Genomic DNA, 21,973 nt, shown 5'->3' with positions numbered 1-21,973 from the left:
TACTTAAAAACAAGCAAAGATGTAAAGCTCTCACAATCTACTAGTAAGGCCCTGTATGGTGATAAATAAGACAGTTGCTACAGTCCCATAGAAAATAAAAGACTATTCTCTAAAGCAGTATCATCCAATGAAGCCTCTTTTCACCACATCTTGATTGTTGCCATCAAATAAGTCTTCTGCAGAATCTACCACACACTTCAGGACACATGAAGACTCAACAGGTTGAGTCTGCTACACAGTATCACATTTTTTTAAACAGAAGTTTAAAGACAAATATCTACCCAGTAGGGTCGTTTGCTTTATATAAATAAGGCCTTTACTTACCAAATATTCTGCAAAAATGCACAGCTATATCCTTTTTTCCTTTGAATAATTGCTAGCTAGGACTTAATATTTCATTTTTATCTCTTGGGAATGATTAGTAAAACCTCTTGAGCCACGATTTCATACTTTCAGAATAGATAAAATAGTCACAGTAGACTGATACACGAGCCTAGCTCCTCTCTCGAACACACAAGCAAACTTCTAGACCACCTTCTGGGAAAGTCAACTTTCTTTATAGGTGCCAAATGGAAGCTTTAAAGTACTTCTAGTGATAAGAAGTTTAATTGTGTTGATTTCTATTCATAAAGAAGGGCTTTCAGTGCACTACATAATGACAAGAAAAACTACTACAGAAGGCATACAACTTATTTAAATGTCTTGGAGAGCTCCAGCATATGTATGATGCAGTCTAAATGGATTCTATCAAAGCAGTGTTTGAAGTGTTTACCATTTCTGTTCACACTAAGTACATGCGCCTCCAGACAGCATTATTTTCACAGACTCACAAGGTAGCTGAGCTTGGACAGCATCTCTACAGACTGCCTAGTCCAACCCCTCAGCCCAGAGCAGTATCACCAAGAGCAGATTGATAAGGACCACATCTAGTTACATTTTGAGTATTTCCAAGAAAGAAGAAATACAAGCTACACAAGCTCTGAAAACACTGTGTTCCACTTATTGACCATCCTTGCAAAATTTGGGGGGTTTTATTGCATTTAAATAGAATTTTCTGTATTTCAATTTGTGACCATTTCCCTACAGTGAACACCACTGAGAAGAGCCTGGCTCCATCTTCTCCATTTCCCCCCATCAGATATTTATACACATTGACAAGATTTGCCCTGAACCTTCTCTTCTTGAGAAACCTCAGCTCTCTTGGTCTCTCCTTGCACAACAGAGGCTCCAGTCCCTCAGACACTGTTGTGGTGGTCTTCTGCTGGACTTATTCCACTATGTCCATGCATTTCTGGCACTAGGTAGACCTGAACTGGACGCAGTACTACAGAAGTGGTTTCATCAGTGCTGCCCTAAATCTAAACTCACCATTAAATTTTTACACTTTAAATTTTACTTTATCTGAAAATTCTTCATCCCTTCTCATATTTCAGTTGTTAAGAGATAAAAACAATACAACCTTACAATTTTTCAGCAACTCAAGTGTTTAGAAAACTGGTTTTTACCATCTAAAAAACATAGAAAAGCAAATTTTATTCTAATCCTTTGAAACAAAACAAACTAATAGAAGAGTGGACAAATGAGCCAGCTATCTACAGAGCCTCCAAGGGTAAGGAAGATTTAACCACACCACTAAACCAGAAAAAAACAGTCACATTTCTCTAATTTGATCAATTATAGCAGTTACTGTTCACAGACACCTAATAAAATATCAGACCAACTACTTTTATTGGAGCTTAATAAGGAATTCTTCATAAAAGAGAAGGAAACAACACAAAGCATATACAAATCAGAAGTGAGTCTAAAAATGGTCATGAGATTGTCCTAGTCATGACATTTTATTAGAAATACTGGGAGGTGACTTTTGGCTTTCAGGATTCATGTTTTCAAATTTGTAGCATCAAGGAAGGCTGTAAACTTAAGTTAAAAATTAGATGTTCTTACAGTCACATATTCTTAGAGCTGAAGCTTTAAGAAAAAAACAACAAACACAGGTATCTCAAAACTCATAAATTAGACACACTGGAAAACTTAGTATGGTACAGAACATTGAAAGAAAGGCCAAGATGCAATAACAATAGTTTTTAACTTACATTTGAGTGTTTCTCCAGCATAAGGGATATGTAGCTTAAACCGATCACAGCTAGGTCCAGGGGTCAAGGATGTACAGCTAAAAACAAAGATAAGAAAAGAATGTGCTAAGCAGTTACAGATGGTGGCAAATGCTGACATTATTCTACAGCATAAAAACGACTGACATATTAAAGATGTTGAGAATACCAGAAATACTCATCCTTAGGATTCTGGAAAAGAAAAGATGGGAAAGATGCAGGAGGTGCAGTCTCTTTTGACCAGCGGTTCTCATAACAGCATAAGAAACTTTAGGATCTGTGCCAACTATCTTTTTTTTTTTTTCCCCATTTTAACACAGAAAATATATACACAATTGGTTCAAGAGTGTTATTAGAATCATGTATGACTCTATATGAATTAGTTAAAGCCACCAAATTCTCTACTTTGTATACAATTTTGCAGGTCACAACCCTCTGTGCCACAGTACCATGGTTATGTGCCCTCTATCCCTGCCATCCAGGTGAATCTAAGCCTTAACACACAAATGTTCAGTCACTTTTACCTACACTAAGCTTTAATTGTTCCCTTGTGGAAAAGTCTCACAATAAGTCTCCAGGTGAGCAAGTTTCAGAATCAGGTATTTGAGGCTGTGACAGCTGAGCACGTACATTCATGATCTGGGATTATTGCATAACTCCTGTTTATCCAGAGCATCACAACAGCAGTTGGGTTTTACACTGATGAGCAAGTATTTTATGAACACAAAAGTCACTGAAAAACTGTTCAGCATCTAGGTCAGAAATTATTAGCTTTTTCACAACCTTTTAAATCATGTGCCAAAACCTTTGCATAACAAAGAACCAAAAATCTCAGCCGCAAAAGGAGAAACAGCAAAACAAATTGTTTCACCAACAGGAATGGTCCCTGGAGCTGTCACCACTATGGGCTTGCAGGCATGATAGGTCCCAGTAGCAAAAATACTGGAAGCCCTCAGCAGTTCATTGCTATCCATATCCAGGGATCCCGATAACCGAGAAGTCTTCTTGCTAGCCTCATGTCTTTATAGCCCCAGCACCAGAGCTAGGCTTGTTGCAAGCCACTTAAACCTCAAAGCTATACTGGCCAACTCTGGACAAAAGAGTGGAAACAAGGTAGACAATGGTAAAATAACTTGACTAAGCTTATATACTGGATCACTGGTAGAGCCCTAATACAAACTGCTGACAATATAATGAAAAGAGATAGGTTTACTGGGCCATACACATACTAAAGGATAAAAGATGAGTAAGTGAAAAAGTAAAAAACTTTCACCCTACCTTATCAGACAGAAACACAACTCCTGCAGCTCTGCTTTACCTCAGAAGAGGCATCACAGCAAACAGGGCAATGCTAATCCTCATCAGCATACTCTAAATGCTCTAGAGAGCCATTTTTCTCAGACTCTGGCTCTACACTCTCTTCTCTTTACACTTGCAAGTTACGGAAACCACATGCAGAAAATGAGACTGTTTTTATTAAGTGAGCTACATTTACTATTTAACCAAATTTCTGCCCACATGTAGTTTCATCAAAAAGAAGCAACCACAGAACTCTGGATCAATTAACTTTAATGAAGTTTCGACAAAAAATACTAGAAAACATAAGCAAACCACTTATGCACACCTAGAATCTAACACAGATGCAATTAACAGCCTACACTGATTCAACAATACACTACAATTCTTTCAGTATCATTACAGAAATTAGACAACTGTCCTTGCAAATAAAAGGGAAGCAACAATGTCCTGTCTTCACTTCAGAAAGGTCTTGTGAGAGCATCATGCAAATGATTTACAGAAACAATATACATAGAACTAGTATCAGATGTGTGCAGAGATGACTGGAAAGCAAGTTTCAAAACAGATTAGTTCACATCTTGCTTCATCTAGGAAGAATGAACTCACTGGGTTTTCATTTGTTATAATACTACTTCACATTTCATTGAAAGACTGATGATGGAAAAGAGATGATGTTTATAAAATAGGCCAACAATGCCACACAAAAGGGAATGCAGCATGCTGGACGACAGGATTAGAGCTGGAAAATGTTTAGATTTAATAGTCTGAACTACTTCTTTATGAATTACATCTAGGTAAGGCTTAGCCAGAATAGTAAAGCACCACCATTATCACTGGGAGTAACGTCAGTTTGAGAACATGAAAGACTGGAGCTTCAGTGCAACAGAAACAACAAAAGAATATAATTTTTTCAAAGATGCTATTTTTTTAGTAGGTGAGAACAGCAAAACAGGAGTGCCCATCAGTATGGTGCTTTAATGGCTGTCGATTAATTTAACAGCTATAGATATGAAAGTATTATCTACTTTCAAGTCATTTCTAAGGCTTACATCATGTATAAGGCCAATTCTAGGAAGCATACAAAAAAAAAAACAAACCAAAAAACTCCTTTGCAGGTTCAAAACTACCTCTGCAACATCCGTTAATATTTAATGGAAGATTCTTTCAAGGTATCAGAGGTCACAGTCTGAGATGCATTTCTCAAATACCATCAAAATAACTTTGTTGTTAGCTTTTCAGCAGACAAAAAACCTTCTGATCCTGCAAATACCCTACAGTTTTTACTTTTAGTACAATGGGCCATTTGGAAATACTTAGGGAAAGTAGAATATTCTATAACATTAAAATAAAAGCCTGATTTAATGGCAAATGTCCCTAAAAGCAATACTAAGTACTTTATCTAGATTACTGAACTCCACTAGAGATGTTTTTAATTTTACTGGTCTAGAAGTGATAGAAAGTGGCAGTATTCACAGTCTTTCCTTCGTTCTTTCCCAGATTACTCTGGCTAGGCTGTGCAAGAGACTTCAATAACTGTGATAGGCTGAGCAACCAAGCACAAACCTTACATGCGTCCATTTGAAAGGAGGCAGCTACATTTTAGTATAAACAGTAAAAGAACAAAACTTCTAAGGCAAATCAAAACTTTGGTGTATCTAGTAATCTATATGTGACCTTATTTCAACAGATAGCCACAGATAACGGCCTGGCTATGGACATCTGCTTGAATTTCCTTAATACACAGAACCTCTTATAATTACAAATGCGCCCAACCCAGAAGCATTACCTCTCTCTCCTCCAGAGTATAAGATTTTACATTTGCTTTTAATGTATCATTAAAATTAAAATTAAAATTAAAATCAATTTTAATTTGATCCTTTTAATTAATGTGGTCCACAAAGAAAGTCACGGTAAAAAGGAATTACTTTTAACAAGGTCTGTTAAAGATTATCTGTTGTCCTGTTTTCACAGGAAATTGACAGATAGAACAGTAATACCTCGTGTTGAATATTAATTTCAGAAGCTGACTCCCTCTCATGATGAATGATGTGCTATCTCCCTCTTCATTCACAGAAAAATGTTACACTAGTTTGCATATCTTCATCTAAATAGTCAACATTTTACATAGGAAAGCCATCGAAGCAAGAATTAACACTGATGCTCAGAGCAGCGATAGGCATTAACCTTCATAACATGATTAATGCCATACCACAAGATCTCCCACAATGGTTTCCCTATTAAAACATCAAAGCATCATTCACTTGGCAAATTTCCAGGATGAAGGAATATCCTTGAAGGTATTGCTTGAAGGTATTGCTGCCTTGTTCAGGAGTTGTACTGAGACCTACGTTTGGAATCTAGTCAATGAAACTGAGTATGCAAGAAAACATAGCTGAATATAAACTCTTCCCTTTCTCAGCAGATTTTATCTAAATTCCTTGAGCAAATACAGCAGATTAAGCGAGCTGAGATACATTACATTCCTACGAAATATGTATTCCAAGTAGAAGAAAAGTAGAACATTCCTTCGTTCAGCGTTTGATGCATCTTACAGTTGGAATTGTCTGTGACCTGTTGGGAAAGGTTTCCTTCACAGTAAATAAAACACACATAAATTAAATGAGTTCTTATTCAAATAAAAGGTCATTGCCAGCACCAGATGCTTAGTTAGAAATGTTCAGAATTCTTTACCAGCCACAAAAGGAAACAGGGAAGATTATCCAAGAGGGAAATAAATAAATAAATAAATAAATAAAAATATCAGGAAAGTTACTCAGTTTTGGTGCTTGGCATAATGCATCAGCCTATAATGATAAGTGTGGCAGAAGGTATTTTTCTGGAAAATCAATCCTTCTTCCCAGAGTATTCAAAAAGCCTCTGGAAAGGCAGCTATAGGTGAGCTTAACATCAGGGTTTTCTCTTCTACCAATGCATTTATAATTGATGATTCTTTTAAATTAACTCTTCTTCTGTTTTGGTTAAGTTAAAAACCAACCAACCAACCAAAAAACCTTTCCCTTCTGAGCCACTTTGATATTTGACAGGAGAACTGCAATATTGGACAATAAGGAGGACTGTGGTAGATTTCAATATGGCCTTCCTATCAACCAGTCATCTACAACTACCACTTGAAAGCATTTCCAAGACAAGCAGCCTTAAATTATTTGGGCTCTGGTAAGATCTTAGCAAAAAATAAGTTCTGTGCCAGCTGAAGAGTCACAATGAAACAAGAACTCAAGTGTTTACCACCTTAATCCTTAAAGTCTGGAGATAAGTGATTAGTCTATCCAAAGACTCAAAAAAACCCCAACCCATAACCCCTATAATTTCAGGAGCTTAATACTGAGAATGCCTAAACCAAACAGCAAGAAATGCAAAGGCTTCTTTAATCTCATGATGCTTAGACTGCTGCATTTGCTGTTCTTGAGGACCAGTACTTTTTGGATATTAGACAACATTTTTGTTCACCAGGCTGCTGATGTAAAAGCCAAGAAAGTGTCACACAGCATCAGAGATACCCTGATGGAGAACACTGCTAAAAAAACCCACACACAAATAAAAAGAGCAACATCACAAAGTACATTCTGACCATTGGCTGTATTCCCAACCCTTCCCATCTCCAGAGTACCTAGAACACATTTCTAATTGTTCTTATGTGTGTCACACAAAGATATTGTTAGGGGGGAAAGGAGGTCAAGCTCCTTTCACAACACAAAAGGCTAAAGAAGAAAATTAGGATTATTTTTGTAATGATGAGGCAATTCAGTCACGGGTTTAGAGGCTGAAGGTTCTGTCAGCAAGAGTCGAATATAATTCAGAGGCAAAGACAAGTAAATCCCCTGTTACTAGTAAGAGGCAGCAAACTCAAAACTCCACCCAAAGCTCTTACGTGGTATTTGCTAAGAAAAACACCTTAATGTTAAACTCAAGTAGAACAGCCTTCAGATTCTTTTTCCATCCCATTTTTGTAGATGGAAATGTGCTCCAGTGTTCCTTGAAGACACATTATTTTACCCCCTTTAATTAAGAATTAATTGCAGAATTCACAACAGATGGGTAAGTCATCTACAGAGGCATTAGGAATAATTAAAGTGTATGGAGGGGGGAGGAGAGTGGAAGGAAGGCCAGCAGGTGATAGGGATTTTTTTGCAAGGACCAAGAAACAGAAAAATGGCAAAAGTGACATTTTAACAGCTGACACTGATAGTGAAAACCTGTATCACACTGCAGCTCCGTGCAACAGTGTACAATGCTTTAAAGGTTCCGAGAGGCCTGCAAATACACAAGAAGAGTACTGAGCAGCTGCTGCTGAAAACCAACAGATCCAACCAAAATTCTGTCAATCAGGCCAAATTTGAAATGGGAAAGATGGTCTAGTCAACCAATATTCATCTTCAGTTCCCCTTCTTCGTACAAACATATGCATTACACATATGACACAGAAGGACTTGCACTTAAAAAAACAAAGACACACACCACTGCTTTCGGGAAATAAAAATCCAGTTACAATTAGAATGATCACTACTTAGGTACATAGGTACATATTTTAATTAAAACACTAAAATCTGAAAGCCCACTGATAATTATCCCAAGGAACTTTCCAACAGATAAAAAACCTCATAAAATTCATTTGCAATCTAGCTGGTTTCTTTAAACCTAGTAGAAAATTAAACTATATATAGAGTACCTTTGGTATTGTAATACTGATTATGACATTGCTTATAAATCCTGTTAATGCAAATGATATTCCATGATTGTAACGGCATTTCAAGACATAGTCCTGAACTGGGAAATTCCAAGGTGTCTCCACATATGTCAACTATATTCTCAACAAAACCTTCATCTTCTCTCACTGCTGATCTTACTTTATGTACGTATTTATGTTTTCTTGCATGAAGTTCATCGTACTAACGGGAAGTTTCAGAAAAGGAGTGGGATACTAGGCAGAACACATACCCTAGGAAAACAATGCCTTGCTTCCCTTCTGTACCCATAGGCAGAGTTGCATTTCTTAAGAAGTTCAAACAACTAAGATTGATTCAGCTGCCAGCAACCTGCTTTCACTAGAAGCACTACACAAAAGCATGCAACGACTACTGTCATTAGTAAAACAAATACAGTAGCTGAATGTTAACAGAAAGCATAGATTTACATGATATGAGTGAGAGCTTGCCAAAGCAGATGTTGCAGGTGGGGAGAGCTCTAGGCCTGCTTCTAGAACTACAAATTTCCTTCACATCTGCCCTGGTCTTGTGGTGGGTGTCCCATAGTCTCCCAAAGTACGGCTACATCTGCTGGAAGCAGGCATTCAGCCCAGTCTCTAGGAGGGAAACAGAGGAAGCACACATACAGATATTCTCAGAGAACTTCTGCATTAAAAGAACGCATAAACAAAACCTGCATGACTGTGATTTTTTTTAGCATCACAAACTATCTGTTCATTTAGCCTAGGAAAGCTGGATTTAGAAGAGCTCTTTTCCAGCCACCATAGAAGGACAGGTTGGAAAGAGGCACTACAAAAAGGAGCATTAAGACAGAGTTGCTAACCAGCACCACCACATCTTACATACTTTAAGGTGTACTTGAAAGAAAATCTCCAAAGAATAGTCCATTTCAAAGGTTTCCAATTGTAAAATCCCCATCGTTTAGGGTGGGAGCTCATTATTATTGAGTCTTGGAGAGCTAATTATGATACAAATTACAATCAACTGACAAAAGAAAACTTAGAACAAAACATGCTTTACAAACATGATTTTCAAACATCTTTTATAATCAAACTGATCACCTTCGTAAGCAAGATTTTTTATAGTCTGGTAATTGCCTGTAACTCTTTACAAACTACACATGGCACACTTGCTCCCCAGAATAATAAAATAGAAACAGAAGATGGAAATTTTAATGAAGGAGTGATTGGAAAAAACTAACAGAAACAAGACAATTGCAATGGGATAACACCCATAATGCACACCCAAGTTTTAGTGAATTTGCAGTATCATAAACTACCTTTCTGTCACACATTCAGGCAAGGGAAAAGGGACTACTTCATTGTAAGGTAAACCCAGCTGTTCTTCAAATCCTTGAAACACATAAGCAAAGTTTTAGAGAACACAGTGGCAGATGCATCCTTTAGATTTACTTCATCTCTTTTCCCTCCTGGCAGATTTAAAGTTCTGCTTCATATTTTCACAACTGCCATTTGATTATGAATTACTTGGTAATGAATTAGAATCTAATAATCTCTCATGTTCTACCTCTACTGTTCTCTAATGTGACTTCAATTTCTGAAGAAAGAAAAAGAATACCAGATAAGGAACATTTTTACTTTTAGATTACTCTAAAAGAGAACCATTCTTCACCAAGAATGAAATTATAGTCTACCACCTGCAGTTTCAGATCCTTTCAGTGTTCACAGAAAGAGCATATTCATACAGTAAGTCACAAAAGCTAAGCAATTATAAACATAGGTTTAATAAGTCATTTAGCATTGCTCCCAATATCAACTGTAGGAGCCATAAAGTCACTTATTTTCTAAGCAATTTATTTCATTTAATAATGTAAAGTGGGAGACATTTTGAAAGATCACTGGCAACCCTAACTATGAACAAGAATAATCCCAACAAGTGTTTCCATTGAACAAAGAACTGACCATCCAAAACAGAGCAATAGGTACTCTGTCCCAGGTTTGGTTTACAAATATTACTGCTGTGATGCACAGGAATCTGGGGGTTTGTTTTGGGTTTTTAGGAAAATATTGTTTTAGAGGGTTTTATATTTGGCTTTTTTTGCCTCTTTTCCATAATAGAATTCTGCAGTTTTCTTTAATTAACTCAATCTCATTGGGTTTTGGTTGTTTTTTTTTTTTTTACTTTTTTTATCTTACAGTAAAAAAACAAAGCAAAACAAACAAACAAAAAAAACCCCTCATCCTAGTAGTCTAATTTTGTTCTTTCAGCCATATACCACAGATTCCAAAGAAAAGAACCTGTGGCCTACACTGTGAAGTGGTTTGCCTCAGACATATCAACTCCCTTCTCTCAGGAAAGACAAAAAAAGGCTGTTCCCTTTTAACAACAACTTTTACTTTTCTATGGATTACCTTTACCTCAAGGATTGAATTCACTGTGTTCAATAAAACATCAATTTCAAGAGCAAACAAAACTGTTCACTTACATATACAGCTCAAAGTATTCTTTTCAGATGCTCACTTTCTGCTAGACAATAGTTGCTTCAAGGTATGTCTACATTGTGCAGTGCAAGTAAATGCCTAAGCTATGTATCTCAAGAAATAGATTAAAATAGCTCACGCAAAGCACTGCAATGGTGTGTTTATTCAATTTCCAGTTGAATTTAAGACATTAAACCTACAGTGCAAATTCAGGGCTGGACAAAGTTACCTGAATGGTCAGAAGAACTTCACCAGTCAGAAGAGCGCTACAACTGATGGTTTGAGCGATCCCAACGCACTTAAAAGGGTGCATTTAGAAAGGCACCAGTGGAGAGATATCAGCTTAAGCACCGGCAGAAGAGACTCTTATGACAATGACACAGGTTTACATAGTGATCAATAACATCATAAGGAAAGGCCTGTACAGTTTTTTATTTCCCCCAGTTAGAGAATGACTGTGTACAGATTCTGTTTTCAAAAAGTAATGGTTTGCTTCTTTTACTATCACTGACTCACAGAAGTAATTTACAGAAATATTCCCATCGATTTTTGTTGGCTGAAATATAAACATGGCAGAATCAGCTATCTTCACCACTGCTGTATACAGGTCTGTCAAGACTGAGCCTCTGATTACCTCCTATGCTTTTAAAGCCCCTAAACTCATCAGACAATGACTGCAACAAACACGATAAAACAAACAAAAAGATCAGCCTTTTGCTTCAGCTTCATTACAAGTGTATACTAGCTATTTAATGCTATGCCATGTATGTGTATATACGTATGACAGAGTCAGGCATACATGAAGTATAATTGCATAGGTAAGGCTGGAAGAATTTACTAACCACCTATCCAAGAATACATTCTTCTCTGAATAAATAATTAAAAGCCAGTTGTTCTCAGCTTCTTGTGAAAGTTAATATACATCTAAACTCTATAGTATGCGAGAGATCTATCCAGCTCACATTAAACAAATGTTACAAATTGGACCATGTACCAAATGATTAGATTTTTAGCTATCTTTACAACAAAAGTTAAAGCCTTAGGAATTTCTCTCCTGCAATGATGCACGATGCAAAGAAATAAGACAAACATCTGTTCCAACAGCAGAAAGTGCTGGACAGAGACATACAATATATTAATGCAAGCCCTGGCTTTCAAGAGGTGTTCAATGAATTACCAACATACAATTACATACCTTGCTAAGATACATCTTTCCAACTGTATTTGGCACATATATCAGTACTACATCATGTGAAACTCTCTTTAAACAAATTGGAAAAGAAACAGCACCTGCATCAAATAGTTTCTTCTCATTTTTATTTAAAGCATAAAACTGGTAGACGTTACATGCAGTTTTTTCAAGGTCAGAGAAGAGCCAGTTGCTCACTCATTGTCCCAGACTAAAAATACCAGCAAATACATATTGTGCAGTATTTAAATAGAACAAATTTTAGGAAAACCTATGTAGTCTTTCAAACTAGAGCCCAAGTTACCACAATTATACTACTTTTACAATTTAGAATACTTTCTTTACTCATAGCACTTGAAACTGACAAACACACTTTTTTCTTGAACAACATGAAGCACCTTGTTTAAAATTAGTATTAAAAAAAAGCTAAACTTTATGAAGAGTATTTACAAAACCATTACAAAATGTATGCATATAACACTTAGATCTTTATCAGATAGACATTTGTCTTTGTTTTTTCAACATTCAGAAGTAAATGCAGGAAACAGCAATCCTGGGGATTGCCTTTTTGGACCAGCACAGAAAAACTGCTGTTGGAAGTTCCAAGTGCTCCTCCATAGTGATAACTCTCTCAACATGGTCCCATCAGAACTACATCCTGTTAAATTTTGCTTGACATCAAGTAATAAAATTCTCTGTAGTGAAGAAATGCATTTGTTATCAGAAATTACCTACTCTGTGCAAAAGTAATAGTTTATGACTTATCCAAAATAACAGTAAAGGACTCGTAAGACCATATCTCACCTAGAAACTGCCAATCCTTTCAAGTACACATTATACTCAGAACATTATCAAGTTTTAAAACAGCTTTTCATAGTAATTGTGTTCAGAAGATTCAGACTCATTAAACTTCATACATAAACAGAATGCATGTTAAAAATCCCTCTATAAATACCAATGCGACTGATGGAATGTGAACTTTTATCAAGTAACTGAAGTTGACTCTTTCAGTTTAAATTAATCAAAAGATCAAGCAGAAGCTTTAAATAACCACTACAGGATTGTAATAGTATTTCACAGTCAGAAACAATATTTCATGAAATACGCACATAAAATGCATATTTACTTTGAAAAGGGAAATGCCCAAAAGAAAGGGAAATACCAAACCATATTGCAGTCTATTTGATAACACAAAAAAGTAAATCATCGCTGCTCACTAGGAAACAGGGCAATAAAGTTATAAATAGCTTATTACAGCTTGATAATACATTTGTATGTTAAACATTACTTCAGAATCTACTAGATTCTTTTGACCACTCTTCACACAGGTTTCTTTTAGGAACACACTGATTGTAAACACAGCTCAATATCAAGTAAAGATGCAGGAATCAATAGCAAATCAGACAAGAGTAAAGAACAGAATACCAACACGGTTTACTACAAACCAGTTACATCAAAATTCCACAATTAATCTCCTCATAAATATGGAAAAAGTAGAACCACACAAGTATGAAATTCAAAATCTTGCTACGAGTGGATATCTTTTAAAAAAGATAGAATCTTAATATATGCAGCTTTAAATCACTGTATTCATTTTGAAATTCTGGCTGGTGCAACACATCAAAGTAATTTAAAAAACAAAGCAAAGTTTGTTGAGTAAGAATAGGCTTGCAGCATAATTTGGGGCTCAAGCATGGGCCCTGATGAACAGCTGTAGGGGAAAAGAAAAAAAACAGCAACCCTCCCCCCTAAAAAAAAATAAAGAGTTCTCAAAGGCAATGACCACCACAAATATGTTTTTCACTATTGTATCACACCATAGGAAAAGCAGCAGCCTCTTAAATAATTGGATTCTACATTATACAATAATTAAACACTCTTCACACAGGAAAATGCCCTCTATTTCCAAATCTACCTAATAATCACTTCAACATCTTTCCCATGATTATATGCATAAATGCTAAGAAAAATGCCTTAGCCACAATTCAGTTGGTTATGAGTAGATTTTAATATCTAATTAAGATGGGTCATTATTTCAAAGAGACACCACTGGAGATTTACTGAATGATACAATACATGGCATTGAGTCAACTGGCAGCAGTATTTTCTTTGGGTCTAGAACAAGGTAATAACCTGTGCGGGACTTAAAAATGCTTTGATCCACTCTGTCATCTCAAAGAATGTCTTTTATTAATGAAAAAGAGATGCCGCTGGGTTTTCTTATCACCAGAATCAATGCTGCTAACGGTGCTGTATTTTAGATGTGACCCAACACTCGGGTTCTGGTTTGTTCACTCTGGAGCCCTTTTCACAAGAAAGAAGGTAACAGCACTGCAGAATTAGCCACCTAACTTTTTATTACAATTTCCATTGAAGATTTTCCTTCTTTCCTGTCATGCCATATTGCTGAGCTCAGTTCAGGGGTACCCACTGAACTTTACTCACAGCGGCGGCCATATAATTTCTATAAACAGGACTTGTTCCTGAAGGTCCTGCTTATAGATGTAAATGTATTTAAGTGTCTGATGAGACTGGTACTGTCTAATAAGTTTGTAAAACACACAGACATTATGGAACCATAGCATATCATTATAAAACATTTACATACTCAAAGACTGCAAAACAATAGGATTTCTTTACTATGACATATTTCCCTCCTACACTACCAAGCAAAGCAAATTAACATATCATCATACTTCTAATCTAACATCAGCTCTTTAATACAGTTTATAAAACACAACAAACCTAAGTAGTCAATCTTAGCAATAAGTTCAAAAAAGTGCAAAATAAGTTTCTTACTAAAATCATCTGACATATGGATTGACTTTTCAAATAATTAAAGGCTTAACATGTTTGCCATTTACAAATCAAAACCAACTGACATGACAGACTAATAAACCTGGAACTTGATCTTGCATTGATGAATTGAAAGGGAAATTCTTTCCACTTTTGAGTTGAGAATGTCAAAACAAAGGCTCTGAATGGGCAAGGCCTTAGAGATATCACTGTACTCAATATGTTACCATTATTCTCTTTTAAATCACAGCTCATTTCAAGAACCTAAGAAATGAGAATGGATGGATCTTCAGTTTGTACATTTTGTGTTGTTATAACTGTAAAGCACCAGTTCCTGAGGGAAGTGGCATAACTACAGTAGCCCCTAATTTTCTATCAGAATAGCAATGTGGTACATGACAGTGGAGCAGCCATGCAGCTCCTCCCCTTGTCCCAGAAGCTTCCAGATACTTCTGGCATTGGACTTAACAGTTACTAAGATGATCACTTTAAATATTTTAACATCTTACAGGTTATAGTAACATTTATTTTAGACTTCAAAATCTTCCACACAACACACCAGTTATAGCATAAAATACATATTTTGTAATAAAAATCTAGACTATGGAAGAGATGTGTTTACAGCCCTTTTCATGTGTCAATAACTGCAATCACTATTCGAAAGCAAAGTTTCTGAACTGATACTTCTTATAAATGGTCATATTTATTTGAGATCAAGAACTCCTTTTTATTTAACATCAGACATTCATCTAGTGCCTCTTCCTCACCTTCCTGTTTCGCTGTTTAAAGCCTGATTCTGCCCCACTGAAACTGAAGGGAGTTTTGAGTCCTGAACCTCATCTCTATTTCTCTAGCAAAGGTTCTCCTCATTTTCCTCTTGCTTATGTCCAACCTCTACATGCTTATACTTCTGTTTCTTCATGTGGATGTCACCTGCATTTATCTCTGGCTGCTATTTCTTCTGTATACCAAGGTTTGAATAGTCCTGAAATATGAGGATAAGGAGGAGAGCAGAGCAACGGTTTTCAATCCATTTTTGGACTCTCTTCCTTAAGAAGCAGCAACAAATTAGCATCTCCTGACAATATGGTGGGTTGAGGATTTTTTTATTTATCAACTCATATGGGCCTCTCAAAAACAGTCCGTTGAGTCCCAAAGGCTCCTATATCAAAGGTTAAAGACACGGAATGAGATCTTGAGTTATGGAAGGGATTCCTCTGCAATTCCATCTGTCTTACGTTGAATGAGTTTACACTGTTTACCTATAAAGCATAAATGACAAGGAACTTTGTATTTACACACCAATGGGTAAAGCCAGAGTTTTCCTACTATAAATAAAGTAGCAATTATTTATTTGTAAGACAAAACAAAAAACTTTTCTAAAAAACACATGCATGAAATTTACATTTCAAATAAGTTTCAAGCATTTGCTAATAAATCCTATTTACAATACAGCTTCTAATAAACTTACTTGTACCCCCCCCAAAAAAAAACACCTTAAAAAATTGTCAACTAAATGCAGGATCTTAATTCTCTCAACTCCAGCTCCTAATAACCTCAAGGCATAAAAAAGCCTCAACATAGAAATGAACCTCATTCCTTACGCTCCAGACCAAGAAAAAATAAATAAATAAATTGCTAGCACTTGCACCTAGCTGAGCCTATGCCTTTAACAACGTACAGTCCAATCTCTATCAAGTGTTGTATTTGTGTTGTAGACACCATGTTCAACACAGGGGTGTGGGTAACAGGTGCTGCTAGTGCAGGTTTTAGTTTTTCAAAGAATAAACCCCTGGAAAACATTCAGGATTTATCAAAATAAATTCAAGATTATCTTGGTAAGATCACTGGCTGAAAACTGCAGACACTTTATTCTAAATACCTCTGAAAAAAGTCAGCTGGAAAACACCACTTTGTATTATTTTAACCTATCCCTTTAAAGATAGGCAGCATGAGCATTCATTGGGCAGAGAGCAAAACCCTTATCTACCTCCCAACAAGCTGATACCTTCTCCACCAGACTACTGTGTTTTTTCTCGATCTTATTTTGCATTCTCAGATTCAATAAGAGAAATGTAAGATGTCTTCTAGGAAGGCTGAGATGGGAGCTTAGTTCAAGAGAAAGCAAGGTCTAGCATGAAATGACAGCAGCTGATGCATAGACCCTCAGCCTATCTCAGATAATTTGCAAGCCTAAATGCCAAACCAGACATCACTAGCAACAAAGTTATAGCTTCTCAGACTAAGTAAATCTGTCACAGGGCCTTACAGGGAAGAAATGGTTCCTTTCAAACTAACCCTAGAATTCACACCTTCTTCCTGAAAAGGCACTGTAACTACCAGAAACATGCAGCCTATAGAAGCATATTAAACAAAGTTTTCAGCAGAAATTTTAAACAACAGTGATTTGTGATGGTTCTCAAGATGGGTTACACTGCCATTCAAAATTATACACAAAGCAGCAGTTTGTACACAAGCCATGATTTAGACATCTTAAGATAAACCAATTTCAGGCTCTGAACTCCAGTATCAAATACCCGAATCAGGAATGCCATTAGATGCCCAACTCTAAAAGAACAATGCCCTTTCCAACACACCCCATTTCAAGTATTCTTTTATCAGTGACCTTAGGTGCCTCCCCTCTCTGCCCAATGCGTAAAGCAAACTGTAAGCACTTAACTTTCCCCATGTATTATTCACAGAGGTTACACACCAAAGTCCCTTTGTACGTGTGGATCCCAAACTTTATTGCTATATGAAAACCAATGTGAACCCTCCCAAAATTAAAAACAAAAGGAGTAGCTTGGCCCATTTCAAGCATTTGGCCTTTAGCCACTTGATGTACTGATCTTGAGGGAGTCACAAACATTTTTTTCTTATTTAGCATATTCCTGACTAAAGGCAAGGTTACACAAATTTATCTTCAAGTTTTTAATTCACAGAAAAGATCGAGTAAGCAAGTGATAAACAACAAGAAAAAGTGTTTATCTTGCTGCTGAAAACCGGCACTATCAAGTGGCAGCAATGGAAGTGTTTTAACAAGAGTATTATTGCCAACAATATGACAAATTAAGTCTCCCAAATTACAAAATGGTAGTAAGACAAAAAATAATGTAGCTAGGATGTCAGCTCCAGATATACTGGAAATGCTTAAACACACATGAACCCCATAAAATTCAGTCCTAGAAAGACATCTTAACTGTAAGGGGCTGGATATTCTTTTCAGATGAGGATCACTTACCCAGATTTCAAGTCTGTAATCCGTAAACAATTGGTAGCATCCAGTCCTACTTTTCCATTTCTGACCACACTGGAAATAAAGGGTGAGAGTGCTGGAGAAATTCTGTTCAAGGCTACTTCAGGTGACATTTTAGTATGTTCCTCTTTCTTTTTGTCTTGAGCTGCACAAGGATGGTAAAGGGGAAATAAAATCAGAAAATATCCTACTTATTTGATGTAAAATCACATGTACTCTGCAAACATGGACAGAAAAAAATCTATGCATGCAAAGGATCGGGAATGAAGAGTAACTGAAGTGTGCACAGCTTTATAAATTAAAAAATAAACACAGCTAATTCTTTTCCTCCTACCTCTGCAACATTGAATGAAGCCCATTTATTCAACATCAACATAAAACCAGACATATGTCCTAGGCTCCTTTAATTAAGGTCCTATCCCTACAAGAAAGAGAAAGAAAACTGATAGCCACTCCGACACTTCACAGCCTGGCCCTTCTCAGTGTTTCCATCAGGAACCTGTAATTGACAAGTCACATCTGTTCTGCTTCCACCAAAATCAATGGCACTTACATTACCGATTGCAATGGGAGCAAGGGTTTGATTGTCTCTCCGCATTCTCATTTGTAATTTCTAATACCACTTGTCTAACCTTAATCAGTATTACTTTCACATTGCTTCCATTAGATAGCTATTTACAGCATTTCACAATGCATTTTAAAGGCCAACACTGCTTTTCTTTCCATGGTATTGCCATACTCTTTGAAAGGCATCTTCATTCACAAAACAGATCAGGAAGCTGATGTGTGCACATTATAAGCATGCTTTTTTTCAGAAGTGCTTGCAATTGTGTGACCTTATGCTATATCACTTAGTCCACTAAGTTAGCACACTTCAAGAACGTCCTACCTTTTAGCTGAAATGCAGAAACTGAACATGCATACATTGTAACTCATTGTACCCCCAAAAGGCTATATAGTATGTGAACAACAGACTGTGGTAAGAGAAACAGGAGAAAAGAAGGGTAACCTGTTAAAAAGCTAAGTTATCATATTCAAGCATATTCTTAGGCAGAGAGCGTCAACCGAAAATTAACTGAACTTTGAGAAAACAAAGCCATAAATGACTCAAGGTAACATAAACATGCCACTGACAAGTGGGTTAGAGGAGCTCATACTTAAATTCTGACCATTAAAAGATATTTTTTAGAAACATCCATTTAATTGAAAACCACCCATACATACTGTATTTACTTCCTTACAAAATGCCCCATATGGGCTGCTGTACTAATAAGCGTTCTATAAAGAGAGTGTGAACAACTCATGGCAACAGTTGCAGTTTGCTGTTGTTTCTAACACTCGGTTTACAAGTATTAGTTGGTAACTATGGGATATTCCACAAACTGGTAACTCCCTGGAACTGGTAGCAACATTAAAGTTACACATTTTGTTCTCATGAAAGTCATTCCCACTGAAGGAGCGTGAAGCAATGCTCAAGAAAAGAGTATTTATCCTAGCTAGTTGGAATGTATCTGAATAAAGCAAAGGCCAGACACTAAGGCAAACAAGACGACTAATAAATTAAGACTTCCTAAAAATGGCAATTATCTTTAATACACTGGTTCTTACATTTTATGGTAGACAAAAAGCTGAAGATTCAATATCCATGTCCTAACACATAACTTGCTCTCTACACATTAATGATTTGCTGTAATTGACAAGAGGAAACTACTTAAGTTCACTTAGCAAACATCCACAGCAATTTAATATGCTACCTCCTGTTACTTTTCTACCAAAAATTACTGCCTGCTCACCTTTATTCTTCCACAGAGGAACTGAGAGACAACAAGCTTATACTTGACCTCTTTCAGCTCAAAGTCCAATGGCTTGGATTGAACCACTAATAAAACATCAGTTTAAACTAATCATGGAATGGTTTTGGGTGGAAGGAACCTTAAAGCTTATCAAGTTCCAACTCCTAGGAAACCTTTCCTAGGCCAGGTTGCTCCAAGCCGCGTCCAACCTGGCCTTGAACACTGCCAGGGATGGGGCAGCTGCAGCTTCTCTGGGCACGAATTTCTTTGCACAAGAGTGGCTAAAACAGAGCACATGTTTCAGTCTGCCAGCTCCACAGCTGGGAACAGTCATCTCAAGCAAAGAGGCAGCTAGACTGAAGAAGGCAAGAACTTCCTAATCATTAAAAACATGCTGAAAACCAAGCTATCCGCCTAGCAATATTAAAGGTATACACAGACCTCAGAATCAGTTCTGATAATGACATGTTAAGGGGACTGTCTTATAAGAACAGAATTGTGAGGCGTTAAGAGATACACATGGTGATCCAAGTTGATGATCTGATCAACAGCTGCACCTTCCAAAATGAACTGCAGGATGAGATTTCTTATCATTTTGTTAATAAAATATGCAGACATTGTCAAAACAAGATGCCAATGACCACTAGGCATTTTTCCTAGTTTCATTGCATCATTTCTTTAAGATCCACAATACCTTCTACATAACAAGCCAGATATACAGCGTCACTACCAATTAAACTCACCAATTTATTTTGTAAACAGAGGTCTTTACAAACTCTAACGCAATTATGACTGCTTTCGTAAGTTTCAGTTGTCACTTTTTCCCAGCTTAATTTTCCCACAGCTCTTGAAACAGAAAACAAACAAACTCAAGGGAGTTAACGAAAACAAAATTCACTAGACTGTTTCCTTCTGAAAAGAAAACATTTGAAAGAAGTAAACAAACTAATAGTGAATCCTTTGGATTCCGGCAAATGTACCATAGGCTTCACAGTAACCCTAAAATCCCAGGCACTGCTTTGGGCACCACAGAGAGTCCAGATGCAAGATACTCTGCACCCCACAGCATTATGGGCATTAAGTGAAGCAAGGAAAAGGTGAATATTGTGATGGAGGCCTTGAAGAGGGAGGGAACCTTCCCAGACCAACCCTTTCGCTCAGCTGCCGGCAGGCTGGGCCTGTGGTTTTCACTTCGAGGGTGCAACGGGGCTCTGGGTGTGGGGAAACCAGGGAACGCACGACAGCCTTCGCCTCCTGCCATCGTGGCCGAAGGCAGCTCCGCCTGCCAGCTCGCGATGGGAGCAGCACCGCGGATCTGCAGAGCCCGGGGTAACCGCAGGCTCCCTCAGCCCTGGCACAGAGGCCGCGCATCGGGCTGACCCTGCCAGCCCCGCTCCTCCGCTCCACCCGTGCGCGGCCTCCGCCTCACCGCCACATCCACGCCCCGTACAGAGGCGGCAGGCCCACCACCGGAGCCGCTGCGTGCCACCCTGCTCCATCCCGGCACGGCGGCGGCACCCGGGAGAGGACCGAGCTTCAGCCAACCATGACCCCAGGCTACACCGACCCCCGCGCCGCCTCCTGGCCAGCTCCTTAAGAGCCGGCCTACAGCCGCCCCGGGGCTGGCGAAGGAGGCGGGCGCCGGGGCAGAAGCAAGCGAGCAAGCCAGCCCGCCTGCCTGGCCTGCCGCCCGCCGCGCCGCTCCCCCGGGGCCGGCAGGGGCGCTGCTCCCGCCCGCCCGTCCCCGGCCCGGGCCCCGCCATACCTACGGCGGCCGGAAAGCAACCGCTTAGCAACGGCCGCGGATACGCGCCCGTCCCGTCCACCCGCGCCGGACGTGCGCGCTCCCGCCCCTCCGCGCGACGTACACGCCTCCGCCCCCCTCCCCGCCACCGCCGCTCCTCGGGCCGAAAGGGTCTTCACCGGCCCCGCTATTGGCGACTGGCGCAGTGCCTGTGCGGACTGTCCCGCCGTCCAGGCGTGGGGCTGCGTGTCGGTTGCGGCCGGAGTGGGGCGAGGGAGAAGGGAAGGAGAGGAGGGGGCGGCTTCGCCAGCAGGCGTTCTCCATGGGCAGCACCAGGCCGAAGGCCCCTTCGGGCCGACCGCTCCCCCACCCGTCGCCCGTGGCAACGGGTGAAGCCGCCGCCGCGGCGGTGGCGGGGCCTGGCGCGAAGGCCGGGTCCAGGGTCCAAAGCCCGGGTAGTGGGGCGTGGGGATACCCCGTTCCCCCGGCGCCATGGCCGCTGAGGTGGTGGTTGTGGGATCCTGTATGACCGACCTGGTCAGGTTAGTACCCGCGGGGGCTCTGGTAGGCCCCGGCACAGGGCCGGTCCCCGAGGTCACGGGTGGGAGCACAGGGCGTCA

At 38.8% G+C, this 21,973-nt stretch overlaps 2 protein-coding genes across 2 annotated transcripts in view; one reads left to right on the top strand and one right to left on the bottom strand.

Moving 5' to 3' along the window:
- Positions 1-17,936, bottom strand: part of BABAM2 (BRISC and BRCA1 A complex member 2) — a gene marked incomplete at its 3' end in the record, with an annotated part of 158,877 nt that extends 140,941 nt beyond the window's left edge. Inside the window, exons 1-2 of the mRNA XM_080616680.1 lie at positions 17,802-17,936; positions 2,094-2,170 (exon numbers count right to left, since the gene is read on the bottom strand). Coding sequence (XP_080472806.1) covers positions 2,094-2,170; positions 17,802-17,929 — 205 coding nt within the window. The 5' untranslated portion in view covers positions 17,930-17,936. The remainder of the gene's footprint in view (positions 1-2,093; positions 2,171-17,801) is intronic.
- A 3,909-nt stretch (positions 17,937-21,845) lies between these two features.
- RBKS (ribokinase) overlaps positions 21,846-21,973 on the top strand; it is a gene marked incomplete at both ends in the record, with an annotated part of 69,334 nt that continues 69,206 nt past the window's right edge. Inside the window, one exon of the mRNA XM_080615843.1 lies at positions 21,846-21,895. Coding sequence (XP_080471969.1) covers positions 21,846-21,895 — 50 coding nt within the window. The remainder of the gene's footprint in view (positions 21,896-21,973) is intronic.

Source organism: Psittacula echo (assembly GCF_963264785.1).
Source record: "Psittacula echo genome assembly, chromosome: 4".
Taxonomy (NCBI): Eukaryota; Metazoa; Chordata; class Aves; order Psittaciformes; family Psittacidae; genus Psittacula; species Psittacula echo.
This window is presented reverse-complemented; position numbering and strand designations above follow the sequence as displayed.